We start from the raw sequence: 21,654 nt of genomic DNA, 5'->3' as shown, positions 1-21,654 counted from the left end.
AGGCACTCACTCTCAGAGGCTGACCTGCCCTACTGGGACCCTGTAGATAAATGTCTCCTTAAATTTTGCACCCTATATACCTCCCTTGCTCACTCTCCCTGGTGGCTCAGACGGTAAAGCGTCTGCCTGCAATGTGGGAGATTCGGGTTCGATTCCTGGGTTGGGAAGATCCCCTGGAGAAGGAAATGGCAATCCACTCCAGCACTCTTGCCTGGAAAATCCCATGGATGAAGGAGCCTGATAGGCTACAGTCCATGTGGTCGCAAAGAGTCGGACACGACTGAGCGACTTCACTTCACTTCACTTAAATTTTGCACCCTATATACCAACCTTGCTCACTCTAGTCCCAACCCTGTTTTAAGTCCACCCAACCTCACTTTCTAGATATAACTGTACTGATTATAGCTTGGGTGTATATTCTCCTAGACTTTTTCTAAACATTAACACATATATGTAACAATGTTATAAATTACATTATTAATATATATGGATATATGACATTTAATAATTTACATTAAATTATATTTAATAATTATGTTGTTAAATATGTATACATATTAATGAAGATAGTAATAAATAGTCATATTTATGTTTACAGAAATGTATCCTTGGACATCTTATGTCAATACTTACAAACTGATCTTTCTCCAGTTGCCATGTATCATAATAGACATATCCCTTTGTAACTGTTATTGCACATATTTCCCAGTTCTTTACATATGTAGCTTGATTTTATTTTAAACTGTATTTTTTAAAATTGGTGTTATCAAGTAGATCAAACTATCACTTATTTTTTCCATTGCTCTTATGCTAACAAAAACACTATTCGGCTATATTTCCCTAGGTGTTAGTTTTTTCATCACTGGGATTTATTTCAATGTATGGTGCAAAAATGGGATCTCAGCTGAGTTTCCCTCAAATGATCAGTATTCTTAACATCATGTGCTAAACTCTGTGACCGTTGGAAGGGCTGAGGTTTGCAAACATGATGCGGACAGGGTAGAGCAGATTCGAGACAGACGAGATTCTGTTCCCCTCAGACCACAAGCTCTGATTCTGAGGTGGCAGAGGCTCCCAGGAAGACCCTGGTGAGGGCAGGAGGCCCCAACGTGATGGTGGAGGCAGGGGATTAACAGGCAGCCCTGGGGCCCACTTTCCTCCCAGAGAGTCCGGCCACCCCCAAGGAAGCGCCTTTTGCTGTCTCTGTGTAGAGATGAGCAAGTCTTGCCGAAGAAGCACCTGGCAACTTGCCAGCCCTGACAGGTGGCGCTCACCCTAGAATCGAAGCAGATGCTTGTGGAGTCTTCCTCAACACGCCCAAGGCCAATGACCCCATGACTGTCGCTCTTAACTTTACCCCTCCTGTTGACAGAGGGCCCCTTACCTTCTCTTCATCTGGTGACTTCTAGACTTCTTCCTCCCTGTCTGGTACCCATGACTGGTGCTGGCCAGGCCCCCTCCTCCCCATCCCAGCCCTGCATAGGCACAGATGACACCTAGAGGGAAGGGGCAGAGAGGGTGAGCAGAGGGACTGAGCCCTGTGCACTCCAGGACCCTCTGGAGGCCATCACACCCCACCCATAAGCACGCTGTCCTCTAGGGCCGAGACCAGGGCTTGGGGAGGCGACATCGGCCTCTGCCATGAACAGCCTGTGCCAAGGCTACGGGGAGGACCCAGGGGAGAGGTGGGCCACCTCTCTGGGACCTCCACAGCCCAGGGGTGGCTTCTGAATGGAGCAGTCCCTCCACCCCTGCCCGTAGAATCCCTTCTGGGTTTTCCTTCCTTCAGTTCTCAGAGAAGCCTCCCCACCTACCTCCCGTTCTCTATACTGCAGAGCACTTATCACAATCTTTATTTTTCCCTCACCTGTTTGTCTTTTCCTCTAGAGCATGAGCTCCATAACACCATGTCTCTCTCCTGTTTATCCCCAGCTTCTAGCCCAGTGCAGCATTGGAAAAAAAAAAAAATTCTCAAATGTCTTTTAAAGCTTTTTGCTTAGAATGTCTTGTATTTGTGATTTTCCTTTGTTGGAATTGGCATGTGCTCTCTCTGCCTGCGATGTCCTTTTTCCTCCTCACTTTCCTTGGGAACACCCACTCATCTTTCAACACCCAGTACAGCCGGCCCTCCTCTAGGAAATCGTTTCTGAAGTCAGTATGGAACATCCCAGGCAGAGGTGAGTTTGTCAGGCCCTGGAACGAGGACCCTTTATTTTGCAGGGGTCCCCTCAGGACCCTCTCCTGCAGGGGAGCTCTCCTAAGGTACAGAAAGCAACTTGGAAGGACAGGCGGGCGGTGCTCAAATCACAGAAGCCCCGGCTTCCAGGCTGGCAGCCCGGGTGGGGGAGGGGACCAGCTGGTGGGCGAAGCCAGTTTATCGATGCTGATGCTGCTGAGAGCCCTGGGGAAATCAAGGTGAAAGGCAGCAGTCCTGCTCAGGAGGCCCACCCCTGTGTATCAATCAGAGGGACTGGGACAGGGTGGAAAGCTGCTCGGGCCGTCTGCCAGGGGCCAAGGTGAGGACAGAGACCCACAACCACCACCAGGGCCCCCTGTGGCCCCAAGTGAGGCCCTACCCCCTGCCTCGGGCACCAGGGGTAGTCGCAGAGTCAGCTTTTTCAGCCTAGTTCTAATTCTGAATGGCAGAGCTTGGTTTTAGAAAATATGGTCACTGGAGCCGTAAGGGCCAGCTGGTAGAAATCCTCTGCTCCTGGCATCAAGTCAGGTACCAGGTGGTGGAGGTACAGGCGTACTCAAGTGGTCTTGGCCCGGCGGGGGCTGGGGGCCTCTTTCACCCTCTTGTGGGCCTGTCAGCCTCTCAACCAGGGCCCGGTGGGTCAGGGGAAGATGAGCAGAGACGGCCTGGGTGGATGGAGCAGGCAGGTGGATGACTAGAGTGGGGACACAGAGAGGGAACTCTGGGGAAGACGAGAGGCCTGCAGAGAGGCCCCAAGCCGTCATCCGCTCATGCAGTCAGGCAGCTAAAGAGGTGACCCAGGGCTATCAAAGCAGGGAGGGGGGCCAACCCCTCCCCACCCAGCTGCCCTAGCAGAGGAGCAGGCCTGGCACCCCACCTGCTCTGCCCAGTGCCGAGGCCATCTGAGCAGAGGAAGATGTCAAAGAGAAAACCCCAAATCGGATTGAGGCTCCTGCTCCCCCTTAATGAGGTTCATTATCAGCGGCTCTGATCCTTGTAAAACCCAGCAGGCCGGATTAGGGGCAGCCTCTCTAATCTGGCTGACTCCTCCCCACTGAGCAGCCAGTCCAGGCCGGCTCTCACAAACAAGTCCTCTCTCCTTCCTCCAGGGACAGCGGAGATGTAGGCCACCTGGCTGAGGAGGGCCAGGCAGGTGCAAGCCAAGGTTCCTGGAGCAGGGCTGAGAGCAGGCCAGGGGCTCCCTAGGAGGGTGGAGAGGAGGTGGCATGGAGGGGCTCCAGGCACAGAGAGCTCTGTGGGCAGTGGGGGACGGCCCGTCCAGGAGTGAGAGGCTGTGACAAGGCCCCTTGATCCCCCGTGAGGTGACTGGATCCCAGATGAGGCTGGGTTTTGCATATTCTCTCCAGACCTGGACAGGCTTCCCTGGGTGGCCCAGCGGTAAAGAATGTGTCTGCCAATGCAGGAGACACGAGTTCAATCCCTGGGGTCGGGAAGATCCCTTGGAGGGGGAAATGGCAACCCACTCCAGTATTCTTGCCTGGGAAATCCCACAGACAGAGGAGACTGATGGGCTACAGTCCATGGGGTCACAAGAGTTGGACACGGTTGAGCGAGTAAACAACAACAGCAATCCAGACCTGGACACTAGTAGCAAGTTAAAGAACACACCGGTGCTTGCCTTAACAAAATAATTTATTCCACAGCCCCTGCTAACAGTGGAGGGGAGTGGGAATCGAGCCTGCGGACAGCATCACCCTCCCCTCTGACCCTTTTAACCTCTACACGATGGGAGGTGACCCTCGAGAGGAACGGCACTCTCCTCGCTTCGGCTCCCCCCACAATCATAGATTAGCATCTATTTTGGAGACTAAAATCAAAAGACAGAAGACCCAGATCAGAGAGATGGGTTGAGCCCAATGCAGAAAGCACATTCAGAGCAAAGGCTTCACTGGCCCTCTCACAGCTAAGGCACTAGAAACCAGATAGCCCTCCGTAAACCCCACACCCCAGCCTGGTACCGTCACACACCGGCTCCAGCCTGTGTTCCTCCTGTACCCAAGGTTTGGGAAGGGAGCCAGCCAGAGGCTCTCCTCCCAAAGACCTCACCTGGGAGAACAACAGGACTTCCAGAAGCTTCCAGGGCCCCTTCCAAAGCCAAACCCCACCCGGGGGTTGGGGCGGGGGTTCTGAGGGGCTGGAGGATGGGCAGGCACAGAGGGCCACAGGCAGTCCTTCCTTCTCTGGCGCAAAGGGCTCTTTGCAGCAGGATGGACGGAGTCCCGGGAAGCAGGGAGGGGGTCCACTCCAGTCCCGGGGCCCCTCCTCTGGAGAGGGGAAACCTTGGACACTGCAGCCTCATCGGCCCCAGTTTAGGGCCAACACCAAGCGGGAAACACTGAAGCTTCGGGGAGAATGAGGCAGGACTTCAAATAAGCTGAAAAAGAGGAATTTGGCGCTGAGAGGCTGGGGACGGAGCCTCCCGACCCCGCTGCCCAAGGCTGCCCTTGCCTGTGCTGGCAGATGAACCCAGGCCCTCTGCACGTCTCCCTATCTATGGACCATCCCTTTCCAGAAGCCCCAGGGAGGTTTCACTTCAGCAACTGCTTTTGCTGGGTGTCCCCGGACAAGGAGCAAGGGGAGGGAGGCAGAGAGGGCTGGAAGAGCCCGTGGACAGCAGCTTCCTATCCTGCCCCCATCCCGAGTTGGACAGTTCAGGCAGTGGGGAGGCTGGCATAGCCCTTCAGAGCCCTTATCCTGGCCCGGAAGTAGGTGTACACAGCCAGCAGGCCCATGAAGGACAGGGAGTAGAGCCCCACGCAGAGGCTAATGTCCAGGTGGGAGAAGTTCCCGCCCAGCATCTGCAGCCACTGGCCCTGGCCCTGCCCGGCCCCAGCCTCGGGCTCCCCGTCAAGGATGCCCGCCAGCTGCTGGGAGCTGCGGCCCACTCGGCCCAGCTCTGAAGGACCTCCGGGGAGGTTCCTCCCAGCCAGGAACTCGGCCAACAACACGGCTCCTGTGTCTCTCCTGCTCAAGCGCTGCTCCCTCTCTGGCTGCTTTGACTTATCCCTGTGAAGCTCCACTACGTGCTCAGGAGCTCCCGGGTCTGGCTCGTCTGTGGCCGCACCAAGGCCAGCCTGCATCTTGGGGTGATTTGCCCCAAGTCCCGCCACTGGGATGGTGGCTCCAGGGGCCTTTATCCCTGAGCCCACCGGGATCTCAGCCTTCTCAGGGGCCAGGGTAACATTTCCGGTTGCCAGCTCCAGCTCCACCTGTTTTGGGATGACTGCCATCCTCTCTGCACCCCTCCGGGGGCCCGGCCCAGCTGAAGGAAAGTCTAGGACGATGTTGCTTGGGGAGAAGTGGGTCTTCAAGAACTTGAGGATGTTGTCCAGGTCCCACACGGGCGCGCCCCGGAGTTCATTGTGGCAGGCGGAACAGAGCTCGCGGGGTGGCCACTGCACCTTGGGGAACTGGGGGTCCTCGCTGGGGGCGCCTGGGGAGAGAAGCACACATACAGACTGCCTGTGACACGCTGGACACCCAGAAACCCAGATCTCACCCTTCCATTCACGATGCCAGCTCCCTCATCTGCACAAAGGGGGCACCACTGCCCCAGGAAAGGATATGCATGCGAGAGGGCAGATAACAGGCCTAGCACAGGGCCTGGCCCACAGCGGAGCCCACAGTAGTGTCCGTCTGGACAAGGAGGTTCCTCCTCGCCCCCGCCACGCCACAGTTTCTCCTCCAGCCACTTCCCCGTGTTAACACACTGTCTCTGTCACCTTCACTGCTGGTTTGTACCCCTGGACCAGACAAGGGAAAGGGCGAGAAGACACAGAATGATCTGTCTGGCAGGCTTTGGTAGGTCCATTAGCATTAACCCTCTTTGCATTTTTCTGAAAGTTCCCAAATTTTACATGAGTAAAGATACATTCTTTTTGTAATGTTTTTAAAGCAAGAGTTCAAGGCACATGGTAGTTTCAAGGCTTCTCCTGCACCCCCTGCAGCCCTCTGGGGTAGGTAGCGGGTAGTGGAACTCTGGGCTTCCTTGGTAGCTCAGCTGGTGAAGAATCCTTCTGCAATGCAGGAGAGCCCGGTTTGATTCCTAGGTCAGGAAGATCCCCTGGAGTAGGGATAGGCTACCTACTCCAGTATTCTTGGGCTTCCCTGGTGGCTCAGATAGTAAAGAATCTGCCTGCAATGCGGGAGACCTGGGTTTGATCCCTGGGTTGGGAAGACCCCCTGGAGGAGGGCATGGCAACCCACTCCAGTATTCCTGCCTGGAAAATCCCCATGGACAGAGGAGCCTGGCGGACTACAGTCCCATAGGGTTGCAAAGAGTCAGACACGACTGGGCGACTCAACACAGCACAGTGAAATTTCCTCCTCAGGTGGGTCCCAAGGGCTGGGCACCTGGATTGGGGAAAGGACACTCAGGAGAGAGACAGGAAGTTGCCTTTCCTGCCAGGCTGCTGGAGCCCCAAGCGGGGCCAGCTCTGTGGGCAGAGCCCCAGGCTGAGCCCCAGAGGACCTGCCACCGGCCCCTTACCCAGCGTCACCTGGGGAATGGCAATCAGCCCATCTCTCTTGGAGGAGGCACCTCTCCTAAAGGGTTTAATAGGGGGAAAAAAAAAAGTGGTTGGGCAGAATGAAGCAGCAGCAGCAAGTGATGTAAAAATCAGAATGGTAAAATCAGAAGGGTTATTTTTGCGGAGGGAGCAACAGGGAGATTCCCAGGGTTCAGTGAGAAGTGATAACGAGCAGACCTTGCAAAGTGAGCGCTCCATTTGCCCCTGCTCATTATTGTTACTGGCTGATCTGAAAGGGCAGTCCTAGAGAGAGTAAGGGCACTGACTTCCTGGCCCTCCAGCAGCAGCTGGGCCCCCGGGAAAGCCGGGAGCCTGCGGGTCACACGAGGCTGGAGGCTCAGATGAGCTTTTGGTGGCAGGGGCGGGGCAGGGGCAGGGAGAGAAGGGGTGGGAGGAGAGATGGCACGTGTCTCCTTTAGAAGTCCACCAGGAGGCCCCAGGAGATGCAGACGAGGGCAGCTGCCTGCACGCCACCTGCTCCACTGCCCTAGGCCTTCCCCCCGCCTCCCACCCCTGGGAGGTCTGTCCCAGCCAATCGCACTTTGTCTCTCCCCGCAGAGCAGCCCAGGCTTCCATCCACAGATGGCTGCTGGTCACCCCTGGAGTTTAATGCTTTTGTCTGTGGGACCCATCAGACTCCTTAACACGGGGGAATAGAAAACACTATAGACAAGGGAAACGCAGAAGACAAGGCCTCGTCCTGTGAGAATCGGTCCTTGGCTTCCAGGAAGGTTTTTCTTCTCAAGCACATTTTATCATTAGACCCCTCCCGGGGGGGGGAAAAACCCAGCTCTTTTCTCTTTATTGGTTTGAGAAAGGGGTCAATAGCCAGGAAGCAGAACAGGGAAGCCAGGAAAAGGGACCCCAGCGGGCCAGAGGGAGTGGCCGTGGTGTTGGGCAGAGAGAGAGCAATGGCATTGGAGGCCCAGGATCTCAGGGTGCCGAAACCTCAGTCTCCTCATCTAGAAAATAGGTCTAGTGAGGCTGGCGTACATCAGCAGGGCTGGGAGAGCCCGTGAAGGGGCTCTGGGTGTTAAGCAGCATCGTGACACATGGAGTGTTACCTAGGGGGACAGTCAGGGTCCCGTCTCCTGCCTCTGGTCCAAGACTCCCAAGTTCCCCCACCTCACCCTCTCTCTGCAGGTGACTCTAGCCTTGGAGATGGCCCTTCCTTACCTGCGAGGCGAGCATTGACCTTGTTGTGGCTGGACCAGAACCAAAGGACGGCGCTGTTCAGACTCCCCACCCGGTGCATGGAGCCAGAGGCCATCTGCTCAAAGTGGCCAGCGCACTCTCGGCAGCCAAAGAAGAAGCGGACGTAGCCCCGTATGGCTTGGAGGACTTCCTGGGCCTTGGCTACAGGGGAGAGGAGATGTCAGTCACCGGGGGCCCTGCAGGTTGCTTGGCCCTGCCGACCCCACCACCAGCCCCATCACAGGCCCACCACGGCCTCCTCTGCATAGGGCACACACACTGGGCCTAACTGATGTGGGGACTGGTCTCTTTGCCTACTTCACCTTCCAGGGGTGGTCACAGCTCTGACTCCATCCCCCACCCCAGACTCTTAAACCTCAGTCTCCCTTGTCTGACTCTTATCCAGGCCCTAATCACTTCCTGACACTTAGGATAGAGTCCAAACTCATCGTCAGGACACTCAGGCTCTTAGAGATGTGGCTGGAGAGTTAAGCAGGGGCTGGAGTGCCCACCACCTGACCTGTGGGTCCCTACCCTGCTCCTCCTGCTTCAGGCTTCCTGTCGTGACCTGCTCTCCATTGTGTCTCCTCCCTCAGGCACTACAACACCCAGAGCCCATCCTGATCTGGCTCTGCACATCCCCTAATTTGTCTCCATCTCTCCTCAGCCCCCTCATGCCCTCCCACTGGGCTCTCTGGACTGGCAACATCACAGGCTCTGAGCCTCTTCTTGCTCCGACATGAAGCTACCACTTCATGTCTACTACCTACCACAGGGCTCCTCCCTGAAGATACCACTGCTCCCTCAAGCCCGCCCTTCTTGAACCCCTTTGTCTTCCACACTCCACACACCTCAGGGCTGGAGGTGGTGGAAGCACCCTCCCTGCTGCTGGCTGCATGCAGACTCTGTCTCCTTCCTGCAGTGAACCCCCAGCCCTTTAAAAGCCCGTGTCCTAGTCCCACCCCTCTGCCCACTGGGACCACAGCACCCTGCTCTCTGTCCTGCTCACCACCACTCCCTGGGCCCTTGGTTTTAGCAACTTCGGTGTCCACACCAAGGTGTACCTTGCCTCTCACTGCCTCAGTCCCCTCAGCTCCTGCGTCCACCCCCATCGCTCCTTTTGCCTGCCCTCATGCTCTATACCTCACCCCTCTCGCCTCCTCCAAGATTTCACTCCTGTCCATATTTTCATTTGCTATGGCATCATCCATTTCCTCCTTGTATGGGCTCCTTCCGACAGGAAAAAATAACTACAATAAAGAAATTTCTCTCTGGCCGGGGTCATACCCCAATCACTCCCCCAGTACCTCCAACTTCTCCCCGGCTCTTCTCTCTTCAGCCCAATCCACCCAGGCCTTTCTCTCCACTAAACCCTGAAACAGCTCTTGCCAGCGAGGTCCTCCCTTGGTACCACCTCCCCCAGCACAGCAGCATCCACTCAGCTGGGTCCTCTCTCTTGATACTCTTTATGTTGGGGGCCTTCTTGAAATTGCAACGACAGCTCTTTCTTAGTCTCCTTTGCTGGCCCCTGCTCTCCACCGAGCAGAGGTCTGGAAGCTGAATGCCCCAGAATTCAGGCCTGTTTGCACTCTTCTCTGCCCACCCGCTAATGCACTCATCCAGTCCCCAGGTCTTAACTACCATCTACATGCTGACGCCCACAAGATTTGTGTCTCTGTCATGGACCTCGCCCCAGAACTGTGGGCTGACTGTCTGCATCTCCATTCACAGATTCCACAGATGCACACGGTTATATGTGCCCTCTCCCCATCTACTACCACCCCCGAGCCTTCCCATTTCTCAGCTCACAGAACCATCATCCACCAGACGTTCAGGCCCAAGTCCAGGGTCCGACCAAAGTCCTTCATCCTGCACATTCTTTATCCAATTCCTTATTGAGTCATATCAGCTCTGCCTTTAAAACATACCCAAATCTGCCCTTCTTACACGTGCTCACCTAACAACTCCAGTGCGAGCTGCCACCGCCTCTCCTGGACAAGTTCTACAATGTCCTAACTGGCTGCCCTGCTTCCACCTTGCCCTGCTCTTTCCAGTCCTTGACCTGTGTTACGGGCTGAACTGCGTCCTCTAACGTTTTTATGCTGTAGTCCTAATGCCAGTCCTTCAGAATGGGACTGTATTTGGACACAGCATCTTTAAAAAGTTGATTAAGTGAGAATGAGGTCACTGGGGTGTATTCTGTTGTAATATGACTGGTGTCCTTGTAAGAAGGGGACATTTGGACACAGCCAGGAACACCCACAGGGAGGACCATGTGACGACCCAGGGAGACGATGGCCATCTACAAAACTAAGGAGAGGCCTCCGTGGAACCCACCCTGCCAACGCCTTCATCATGGACTTCCAGCTTCCAGAACGTGAGAAGACACGTTTCTGTTGTTTAAGGCCCAGTGTGTAGCAGCTCGTTGTGGCAGCCTGAGCAGATTCAGGCGGCCCCGGGGGACTCCCGTCCCAGACATCCCACCACTGCTTCCCTCTCACCAATCAGGTCTCAGCACTGGGCCCCTCCTCAGAGGAGCCTGCCCCAGTCAGCCAGCCCATCTGAACACGCAACCCCTCCCCAGCCCTTCACCCCACCACGGGCTCTGTCTTCCTCACAGACTCACCATTGCACCTGAAGTGATCTATCTGTGTGTTGACTGTCTGTCTCCTGCCACTGGAATATTGTCCCCTCGAGGCAGGGATGTCTTGCTGCAAGCACTGCTATTCCTGACCCCCAGCGTGGGGCCTGGCTCTTCAGAGACGCTCTGTAAATCGTGGCTGACAGACCGGCTGGCTGTCCGCACGCCTGGCCACTCCTCCAGGTCCCCCTGTCTCCGCACAGGCCATCTCCTCCCTCCGGGACTCTGGTCTGTCTTCCCCCTCACTGACCTCCTCCTGCCCTTCCCAACATCGTGGAGCACTTCCTCGCTCCCCACCCCCGCGCATCCTCCTCTCCCCATTGCCTCTGGGCCCTGGCACACGGCCCGTCAACCCTGTGCCCACCCGCCTCACAGTCCACTGCGGGCAGGGCACGTCTCTCCCACCTTTGCATCCTCCAGGCTGGGCCAGGGCCTGGCATGAGCCTGGTGCCTCAGGGAACGGGGGCTGAACTGGGTGCCCACCCATGCAGTCGTTTTGTGTGGCTGAGAGGCAGGGTGAGTGACGGAGAGCAGTTGCATGGTTTGGGGATAAAACAGGGCAAAGGGGGCAAGGTTTCCCCAGCTTCCCCTGGAAAATGATTTTTTCAGGGGGAAATACAGTAAAGTTGTTCAGAGTCCACCGTATTAGCTGCATACATTGTAAAGAAGACATAGATTTTTTTCTTTACAGGAATATACAAAACAGAACTAGATCTCTTTCATGAAGAGTAAAAATAAAGCAAGCTTGCGGCTTCGAGAAAGCCAGGGAGCAGCCTCACACCCCTGAGTTTGTGAGGCACCACCCCGGGGGCCATGAGCAGGACGGAGTGGCAGGACAGAGTGGCCTCCAGGCCCTCCTGCTCTGGGTCCACACTGGTCATGTGTCCCCAGGTGCAAACGCGGACTCCCCTAAGTTTAGGCCTGCAGCAGGGCGCCAGCAGAGGGCGGGATGGGGTGGGCTGAGGCACAGCGGGTGCCTGGGCCTCCACTCACCTCTTTCCTGAGAATGGTCTACACCTTCCTGAGCTGCCTGCACCGTCAGGAAGTGGAACAGGATCCACAGGGAGCAGGGAAAGCCCCGGAAATGCGGCTCACTCCCCTGGCAGCCCACCCAGTTCACCTTCTCCGCGATCACAGTGCCCTAGGGGACACACAGGAGCGTGAGTGCATGTGCAGAGAAGAAACAGGAGTTGCGTGGGGAGTGTGGAGAGCAGCTTGCAGGAGACTCCAGTTTTGCACACAGCCCTGACACAAACGGTCCCTTTCTCAGTCTATCACCTTGAGGTGGGCATTTCCCTTCCACTAGTGACACCCATCAAACGAGCAGGAGGGCTGAGAGACCGTGACACAGACCATTTCATGTCCCTCCTCTAGCCTCAACCTCCCCCTCTGCAGAATGAGCGGTTCATCTCTAAGTGTCCTTCAGGCTTGACCCTGCCACCCACCCCCACGTCGGTGAGTTCTGCACCTGTGCTGGCTGACGTGCCCACCTGTGCAAACAGCAGTGACAGCAGGAGCCCAGAAAGCGCCCCTGGAGAGAAGCTGTGCTGAGGAGCCCAGCAGGCAACAGAGAGCTGTGGTTAAAAAGCTCTCCCACCAGGGACGTCTCACAACCAGCTCCAAAGCCCAGCTTAACTACTTACTGGCTGTGTGGCCTTAGACACACACAGAGTTACTTGACCTCTGCTTCTTCATCTGCCCAATGGGAACAGTATCTGCCTTCTACTAATGTTGTGAGGATTAAGTGAGGTCTGGAGAGAGAGCGCTCAACAGATGGTGGTTCACTCGTGATCAACACAAGGACTCAACCAAGATCACGGCCTCCTTCCTAAATGCGGATTGGTGAGGACGTCAGAGGGGACAAGGTGGACCCTTCTGCTCCCATAGATATGGAACATGGAAGAAAGCTTCTTTGACTCCCAGACTCACCTCCTTCCTGCTGTCCAGCGCATTTTTAAAGAAACCATACGGAATTTTCTTTCTCTGCTGCTTCTTGAGCCAGTCATTCATGGAGTGCAGGAAGTTCTGGACTAAGGGCCGGCCACGGAAATACTATGGAAGGGATAAGTGGAGAGTGAGAAGCAATTCCCCAGGAGTTCCCCTGGGGAGGGCAGTGGGGGTGGGCAGAAGGGGGCTCAGGTATGTTCTGGAATGTTCCAAAAGCACCAGGAAAACATCCTAAGACCCAAATGTGAGGGGAAAAAAAAAAAAACACCCAAATGTGGACTCCTCACTCACTACCTTTGCCCTGGGACACCTGGGAAGGTGAGGCAGAGGGCTGGGCAGAGGTGCTCAGTGGGGCTGGGCCCTCAAGGTCGCCCCTACTCCAGGCTGCAGGCTGGGGCTCTGACCCCTGACCACACACCCACTGGGGGGAAGGCCGAGCACCTGTGTCACTGCCCAGGGCGGCTGGGACCCCTGTGCCACACGGGCCTCTGTTCAGGTAATCTTCTGATAGAGCAGCTGATTAGTGAACTGACCAGCTGGGCTGGGCTGGCAAATGGCCTTTCATTTGTATTCCACGGGCTGCCAGTGGTGACCAGGCAGCGCAGGGGCCACAGCCGAGATCCAAATCTTGATGGGAACTCCCTGTAGTCTCTGAGGAGCAGGAAAAGCTACTCTGAAGATAAGTCAACTTAAATCTGATTAGTATCAGCACTTTAAAACCACAAGGACTCCAGGGAGGAGGATGGATGTGTTGTGTGTGTGTGTGTGTGCACGCATGAGCACACGCACGAGCATACTGGGGGTGGGGGAAGGAGAGAGGGGGCTGCAGTAGCAGAGCAGGTCAGAAAAATCATCAAGAAGGTCAGAAGGACAATATAGAGAAACTTGGGGGACAAGAGCACAGAGAAACATTTGTAAGAAGAAGGAAGCTGAAGACAGGAATGATCCCTAAACAGAAAAACCTGCCAAGGGATCCAGTCTTCTGAGGGAGTCATGGCGTGTTCTTATCAAACCTCCAGGCAGGACACTGTCCCCCAGCGGGAGAAATGGCCAGAAAGAATCCTCTGCTTTGACACACTGCCTCTTGGTCAGCTCACACTGGCCTCTGGGTTCTCAACACAAATTTATAGCTTCAAGTCAGCGTTTCCTCACTGACCTTCACCTGCTGTCCTGATTAGGAAAGATGACGCCCTCTAAGGCCACGGTGTCAGGAGGAAGGATGAATTAAGGGGCTCTGGACCGCAGGGAGTCACCCTGTGCTGGGAGCAGGGAAACTCTGGTGACCACATGCCACCTAGTGGCCAGTCCTGCCAGCTGCTTCCGTGAGGGAGCAGGGAGATTCCCTGCTGGGCCGCAGGGCAGACCCACAGCGGACAGGTCCCCGAGGCTGAGCAGGTGGAGGGAGCACTATGCCCCCCAGGATTTCTTCGGTGCCCCAGGCATGCAGTGGGCAAGGGTGACGGTTAGCTCAGACGTGCGTGTGATGCGACGATGCTAGAACTCACCCGTGGAATTTTGTTCTGAGAAATACATATAAGCTAAAACACAAAGGAGCACTCTTCAGAGTCTGACACCTTGTCAGAGGTCAAGGAATGGTGTGTGCACACGCGCTCAGTCATGTCTGACTCTTTGTGACCCCACAGACTGAAGCCCATCAGGCTGCTCTGTCCATGGAATTTTCCAGGCAAGAATACTGGTAGTAGGTGGCCATTTCCTACTCCAAGGGAATCTTCCCAATGCAGAGACCTGAGTCTCTTGCGTCTCCTGCTTTGGCAGGTGGATTCTTTACCACTAGCACCACCTGGGAAGCCCCTCAAGGAATGGTTCAGTTCAGTTCTCTCCACTCAGTCGTGTCTGACTCTTCGTGACCCCATGGACCACAGCACACCAGGCCTCCCTGTCCATCACCAACTCCCGGAGTCTACTCAAACTCATCTCCATTGAATCGGTGATGCCATCCAACCATCTCATCCTCTGTCACCCCCTTCTCCTCCTGCCTTCAATCTTTCCCAGCATCAGGGTCTTTTCAAATGAGTATCTGCTCCTATTACTGCTACTCAGGAAGAAGCAACCACACAACAAGGGTAGGGCCAGAAGTCTCTACAGTTTCAGGGGCTGTGCTGCTCGGCTCAGAGGCCTCCAAGCCTGTGCCCTCTGGTCCAAAGCTCCTACCTCGAGTCTGCCTCTGCCCCAGGGCCAGCCCTCTCCTCTCGGAGAGGCGTGTCTTCCAGCAGGGAGGACTTCACCCTAAACTCAGTTCCAGCACTGCTGAGGGCAGAAGCTCTGTAGGCAGCACTTAAGCCTCTGCCTGGTCAGGACTTTTCTGGGTCGAGTTCTTTTCCCTCACACGGGGTGGGGGGCACAAACCAAAACCAGCTCTGAGTCCAGCTGAGAGACGCAAGCAGCACTCAGTTGACAGCCCCCCTGGGAGGAGTCCTTCAGAGAGGACTGGCCTGTGGGGTGAGGGTGTCCCTCCCAGCTTCCTGGCTGCCCCTCCTCATGTGTCGAGCAGGAAGACAGCCTACAGAACTACTCCAGGATTCCTCCCCTCTCCTGATTCTCTGGGCCAGCCACCCTGGGCCTCAGCCACTTGAGAACCAAGCGGCTCACAGGGCCGGTGGGGAAAGGCTCTATTATCAGATGGGGCTGAAGAACAGGGGCCTGGTCTGCATGGGACACCTGAGAGGGGCCGAAGGCTGTCTTGGCTGAGATTGGAATGGCATGGTGGCGAGCACTCACCACCTCCCAGGGTCCTCGGTGTAACCACACCTGCCCATCACTAAGCCAAGTGGACCAGGAGGCCAGGACTGGTGAGGTGGGATGAGGGGCTGGGCAGGCAGCAGTTCCCGAGGGAGAGGTGCAGACCACACCCAGAGGGAGCCCTAGCTGCCCCAGACCTGCGCCAGAAGGAGGGGCTCAGACCTGCCCCCAGGGCGAGGGCAGCTGAGTCAGCAGTCAGCCTCTGAAGGGGCTGGAGCCCGCATCTGACTCAGCATCCTGGGCAGCCAGAGCCTTGGGATTTAAGTAGGGCAGCGCTGGCAGGGGGCCTGGAGCCACAGAGAAGGGTGAGGGGAGGGAAGAGACGGCAGGTGCAGAGAGAGGAGGCAGCCAGCATCTCATCTTCAGAGACGAGGAAGGAGCATGGCAGAGAAAGGGCCCAGCTCTAAACCTGGAGAGGGTGTGTGTCTGTGTGTATGTGTGTGTGTGTGTGTAAGGAGCATGGCAGAGAAAGGGCCCAGCTCTAAACCTGGAGAGGGTGTGTGTGTCTGTGTGTGTGTGTGTGTGTGGTGTGTGTGTGTAAGGAGCAAGGCAAAGAAAGGGCCCAGCTCTAAACCTGGAGAGGGTGTGTGTGTGTGTGTGTGTGTGTCTTTGTGTGTGTGAGAGTGTGTGTGTGTGTGTGTGTAAGGAGCATGGCAGAGAAAGGGCCCAGCTCTAAACCTGGAGAGGTGTGTGTGTGTGTGTGTGCACGCCTGGAGGTGTGTATGTGTGTGTTAGTCGCTCAGTCGTATCCAACTCTTTGCAACCCCATGGACTGTAGCCTACCCGACTCCTCTGTCCATGGGATTTCTCCAGGTAAGAATGCTGGAGTGGGTTTCCATTTCCTCCTCCAGGGGATCCTCCCAACCCAGGGGTCAAACCCTGGTCTGTTGCATTGCAGGCAGATTCTTTACCATCTGGGCCATCAGGGAAGCCAGCTTAGATTAGCTGTGCTGTGCTTAGTTGCTCAGTCATGTCCAATTCTTTGCGACCCTGTGGACTATAGCCTGCCAGGCTCCTCTGTCCATGGGATTCTCCAGGCAACCCACTGGAGTGGGTTGCCATTTCCTCCTCCAGGGGACTGAACCTGGAACCTCAGTTCAAACCCTGGCCATGACACCTCCTCCCAGGAGGCCTAAGGAAGGTTTCTTGGGTAACCTGCACCTCCTAAGGGGGGTAGTACTCGCCACCCTGAAGCGAGACTGAGAGGATTAAATGCCTGACACACATCAGGTCCTTCATAAGCAGGAGCTGCATGTACATGGCTACTAATGTGGAGGAGCCACACTGGCAGAAAACTACAGAGGAGTGAGGAAGGCGTGGCTGAGGCCAGGGAGCTCCCTCTGACTCTGAGTCTCAGAGGGGAAAGAAGAGACTCAGAGAAGCCTCGTGCCTTCACTGCGGGGTCCACGGCTTCTTTCCCAGTGATCATGATGGGGAGTGAGAGGCCACGCTCCAGGCTTGGCCTGAGGCAGAGGACTCAGGCAGGCAGACGTGTGCAGATGGGAATACCCCCCGGGCATCTGGCGCCACATCCCACCTACCTCCCTGCACAGGGGAAGGGGGCTGTCCCGGGGGGCTGGGGGGCGCGTGACTGGGGCCGCAGGGCAGCAGCCCACGGTGGACTGCGACAGCTGGTGGGTCCAAAGATCCGAACCCAACCACAAGCTCCAGAGGAAGGGGCCGGGCTGACTCCTCCAGGCGGGCACAGCACCGGCCTGCAGGGATGCACACACGTCCCGTGTGGAGCTATGGAATGAGGGGCCCCAGGGCCCCGCTCACCTGGGCCAGCACTGCCATGAACTTTTTCAGGGCCACCAGGCGCTGCCCCTCCAGGACGGAGAACTTGCCCACTTCTATCCGGAGGATGTAGTGCAGTGCGGATTCCAGGTCAGCCATGTAGATCTTGGAGCTGAGGACCCAGAGGGAACCAGGGAGAGAAAGGGGTGATAACTGTGGGCAAGGGGAAGAGGAGGAGCACCCAGGGCCAGAGGGAGGGAAGAGGAGACACTCCCGACAGTCACAGAGTCCTACACGCTCACATTTGGCTCTGACAGTAACTAGCTGTGTGACCCTGGGTGGATTACTTAACGTGAGCCTCAACTCCTCATCTGTAAGATGGGGATAGTAACAACTTGCTCACAGATAGGCTGCTGAGAGGATTAAACAAAAGCACAAACACAAAACCCTCGGTAGCTCCTGGCATAGAGTGGGGTCTTCTCTCTGCAGGTCCACAGCCCCACCCCTCCTAGCACTCACAGAAGACCACAAGGAGAAGACTGAGCTTCATGCTCTGATCTGAACAAAGACTCTGAGGGACAGAAGAGTAGACCCACAGGGGCACCCACACAACAAGGCTCTGGGGAAGCCAGGCCCTCTGAAAGACCATGGGTTTGACTGCCTGCCAAGGCTGAGAATGGGGGTTTGGAAATGGGGAAGTGGGGTTTCCAGTTATTTTGATTGCTGCTCTTGCAGCTGCCAGACTGTGGGCATCAGGCAGGGATCCATCTTACACCTCTTGGGCTGACCCCAGCACTGGCAGAAGGGTTGCAGGCTCCACGCTGGCTGCTCCACCCCATGCCCATCACTGCTCTTGTGGGATCTGGGCCCAGGGACCTGAAGGACAGGCTGCTTCTTTACCCTTGCCTCCTGACCCCTGGGTTCTGGTCTTGTTCTATGGTGGGCTAGCCCTGGGAGCTTGGGCAACTCAGCCCACCTCTCTGGCCACAGTGATCTCATGGGTAAAACGAAGTTCTGCCCCTCCTGCCTCCCGAGGTGGTGGGGAGTCAGCAAGGTCAGCTGACAGGTGGGCACTGTGGCCACCTGCGCTTTACCCTCCTGCCCAAGTCCCCTCTCTCTGCTCCCTTTCTGTGTCCTGGAGTCTCAGTTTCCTTCTCCGTTCCTGTGTTCTGCGTCGAGGAGTGGCCCCCGACTAAAGGGGCTAATGGACAGAAGTACCAGCAGAGCCCAGCACGCATGGCTAGAAGTGCCAGCCATCACAGCAATCTGAATAATCGGAAGAATTACAATGTGAATAATTACAATGATCACTCTCACTTTCTCTTTCCTTCTCACCTGATTTACTAAAAACCTCTCCATTAGCACTTTGCATCCTTAGAGTCCCTCATGCTGGGATGCAAAATCATTCCTGGAATCTGATGACCCCACTTCCTGTTCTCTTATGCAGCGCCCTGCTGGAGACCACCCTCTGGACTCAGCTCTGAGCTTCCTGCTCAGCCATTTCCACATGGTACACTCCTGGGGGCCAGAGCAAGAGTCCACGGCCCTGTCTCCCTGCCCAAGGCAGAAATTCTACTCCCAGGGCAGGGCTCAAGAGGCTGAGAGAGAACAGTTTCCTCGTGCTTACAGCTGAGCACAAAGATACTGACTACCCTGAAGAAAAGTAGTGAGCTCCTTGACCCCAGAGGCATTCAAGTGAGGTCAGGTGCCTTCCTAGAAGGGATGCTGTGAAGGGACTGTAATCTCTGGGCAGGGACCACACCTGCCCTGCACAATTGGTATTCCTGGTGCCTAGCACATAGCAGGTACTCAAAAATCTGTGTTGGAGAAATAATTGCTTGGGTGGGAAGTTGTTTTGGAGGCTGCAGATCATCCTCCCAAGCTGATTCTAATTGGTCTTGAATAGAGTTAAGCTTAAGGAATGTGGGCATCAAAACGTATGCATTCCATCATGAAGAACGCAGTCGTCAGATGCTGCTGCCCCAACAGGAAGACTCTCCAGTGCGTGGCCAGCAGTCCAGGTCCCCCTAAGGCCAAGGCCAGCCCTCTGGAGTCAGGCTTGTGGCAAGGAACAGTGTGTGGAAGGAAGGGGTGGGCCGGGGGGGCTGTGATCTGAGGAGAGGGTGGGGAGGGGAAGGGATGAGGCAAGGCCTTACCGATCTGCAACTTTCCACACGGTGGGAGCGATTGCGCTGGTGGTGGCTGGCGCAGCTGTGGTCTGGACAGGCCCCCTGGTGCTCCCAGAAAACTTCCGCAGGTAAGTGGTGTAGAAAGATCTGGATTCTGTAAGCCTGTGAGGGAAGGGAATCACCGGGGAGAGGCAGTGAGCTCGAAGGAGTGAAACCCCAGAGCTAACTCATGACAAGAGAGAAGGCTGGTGGGTCCCCTGACGAAAATGTTTATCAAGAAATATTTGAACTTGGTTTGATCTTATCCTCAGTGAGGTCAAAAGCGAGGCACCCCTGCCTCATGTTAATCTTTCTATTCACTGGCCATGCTGTGCTAAGTCTGTTTAACACCAGCCTGAAATAAAAATCCCACCTGGGAAAGAGGCTGGGCCTGTGAATTCCTCAACCTGCCCCAGAGAGGAGGAGAGGGGGGAGCAGGGGACAGGGCACTTTTGGGAGCAGGTGGGTCTTCTGGGGAGAGTGCTACTTCTGGCCGCAGACTGGACGGTGGGTCTGATGATCCTCCCCAGAGACCAAAGATACAAAGTGGCGTGTGTGGCCTCAAGGAAATGCACAAGCTGGCTCCAAGGTACCAGAGGGGACATCACGCCCCAGGGAGGTCAACGGAAGTTTGATACCTGACTTTGAAAAAAAAATCACAGCCACAACCCCTCAAACCACTAAAATTCTCAAGTCTCTTCCAATCCTTTTGATTTCCCTGTCTTCTCATAAAGAGGAGTCCTCAGGGGCAGGCGATGCCTCCTAGTCGGGGCCACTGGAGGGAAGGACGTGAAGCCCAGCAGTGTGATGGGACACCCCGGGGGAGCCGGCATCAAGAAACATTGCTTTCCACTCCACTGTCCCAGACCGATGTTGATCAACGAGCAGATGGCGCGGAAGCAGCATCGTCACAAACCATTTTCCCCTTCACCAACTCCAAGAGCGGAAACAATGCCTCCACTCCCACCAGGACTGGCACGTCCTGCCCCTCCCTGTCCCCGCTGCCATCCTGCCTCCTCCCAGGCTGCGCTCCTGATGAGCCCTGGCCCCGTGCTACCGGGTGGCCAGGAGGACCAGGGGCCACACCGCCCAGCCCCGGAGCGGGATGGCACTGATAGCCCCAAGAAGTGGCTCACTGGGCATCTCGGGCCGGCCTCGGTCTCCCTGGCTCTTGGGCCCCTGCCTGCGGGGCCGGGCGGACATCAATCATCTGCCCGGGGAGGGCACCAAGGCACCATCTGGCGCCATTTAATGGGCCATTCAGCAGCGGGAGCCTGACAGAGGGGCTGCGGCTGGCCTGATTGTTTTCTCTTGGCATTTTGGAACTGGCTATTGTCTGGCTCCTAATGAACTTTTCTGCAATTAGAAAACCAAAGGGAGGGAGGGTCAGGCATAGCTGAGTGCTTGCCAGGCCCGCAGCCTGCCAAGGAGTCTGTCTGTGAAGAGAGGAGGGTGGGGAATAGGGCCAGGGCTGCAGTGGGGTTGGTGCAGAAGCACTGGCACTGGCTGGGTGCTGAGTGTGCCAGGGACCTGGGCCTGGACTGCTGAGCTGGGGGGCGGAAGTGCATGTGCAGCATCCTGGGCCCTGACTTCAGGCTGTAGACTCCCCGACCCTGCCGTAGGCAGACATCTGCTCCTCCTGCAGAGGGTGCTCCCTGCTTGCCCAGGGACTCCTCAGGAGACTTGCAAGACAAAGAACTCATCAGCCCCTGTGAAAGGCTGGCGGCCTCTCCAGGCAGGAAGAAAGGAGAAACACGGGGAAGATGGGGGAGACGGGTGGAGAGACACTCACGCGGGGACCCGGGAGAAGGAGCCGTTCCGAGACAGCAGGTAGCAAGACGGGAAGTTGGTGACACCAAACTTGTTCACCACGTCACGCTCCGTGTTCAGGACCCTGCGCACTGCTATGCCCTGGTGCTGCGACAGGTCCAATGTCACCTGCAGAGACAGGGGGACATCGGGGCGGGGTGGCCACTGGGCAGAGGGAGCCCTGGGCATGCATCTGGGTGACAGCTGTGCTCCAGCAAGACTCTCAGCCTTTCCAAGAGGAGGCTTTCGAGATGAGTGACAACCGCCAACCACACCCAACCCACAGCAAGGCGCGCAAATGCCGTCTCCTTGGAACTGTGCAGGCCACATGTCTCAAATCTTTGAGGACAGTCCCAATTTAATGTAATTTTCTTTCCAATGAATTGCAAAAGGCATAATAAAATGTGGTTTCATTTTTATATTTGTAAGACTTCTACCTATGTTCCAAATCAGAAAAGCGCTTAGACACAATGATTTTATTTTTAGAAAGAGTTAAGAGGGAGAAGAACCCGCCTGCCAATGCAGGAGATGTAAGAGACGCAGGTTCAATCCCTGGGTTGGCAAGATCTCCTGGAGGAGGAAATGGCAACCCACTCCAGTATTCACGCCTGGAGAATCCCATGGGTAGGGAAGCCTATGGTCCATAGGGTC

At 56.0% G+C, this 21,654-nt stretch overlaps 1 protein-coding gene across 2 annotated transcripts in view; it reads right to left on the bottom strand.

Annotated features, from left to right (window-relative positions):
• Nucleotides 1-3,832: 3,832 nt before the first annotated feature.
• QSOX1 (quiescin sulfhydryl oxidase 1) overlaps nt 3,833-21,654 on the bottom strand; it is a 40,840-nt gene continuing 23,018 nt past the window's right edge. Inside the window, exons 6-13 of one of the 2 annotated variants that reach the window (XM_055582856.1) lie at nt 20,987-21,132; nt 19,183-19,317; nt 17,069-17,198; nt 12,512-12,634; nt 11,576-11,723; nt 7,924-8,103; nt 5,428-5,651; nt 3,833-4,592 (exon numbers count right to left, since the gene is read on the bottom strand). In XM_055582856.1, coding sequence (XP_055438831.1) covers nt 4,584-4,592; nt 5,428-5,651; nt 7,924-8,103; nt 11,576-11,723; nt 12,512-12,634; nt 17,069-17,198; nt 19,183-19,317; nt 20,987-21,132 — 1,095 coding nt within the window. In that variant the 3' untranslated portion in view covers nt 3,833-4,583. Of the gene's footprint in view, nt 5,652-7,923; nt 8,104-11,575; nt 11,724-12,511; nt 12,635-17,068; nt 17,199-19,182; nt 19,318-20,986; nt 21,133-21,654 lie in introns of both variants that reach the window. The other variant, XM_055582855.1, reaches the window with a different exon arrangement.

The sequence above is a fragment of the Bubalus kerabau genome, chromosome 5 (assembly GCF_029407905.1).
Source record: "Bubalus kerabau isolate K-KA32 ecotype Philippines breed swamp buffalo chromosome 5, PCC_UOA_SB_1v2, whole genome shotgun sequence".
NCBI classification, from domain to species: Eukaryota; Metazoa; Chordata; class Mammalia; order Artiodactyla; family Bovidae; genus Bubalus; species Bubalus kerabau.
The sequence above is the reverse complement of the archived record's forward strand: the minus strand, read 5'-3'. Positions and strand labels throughout refer to the sequence as shown.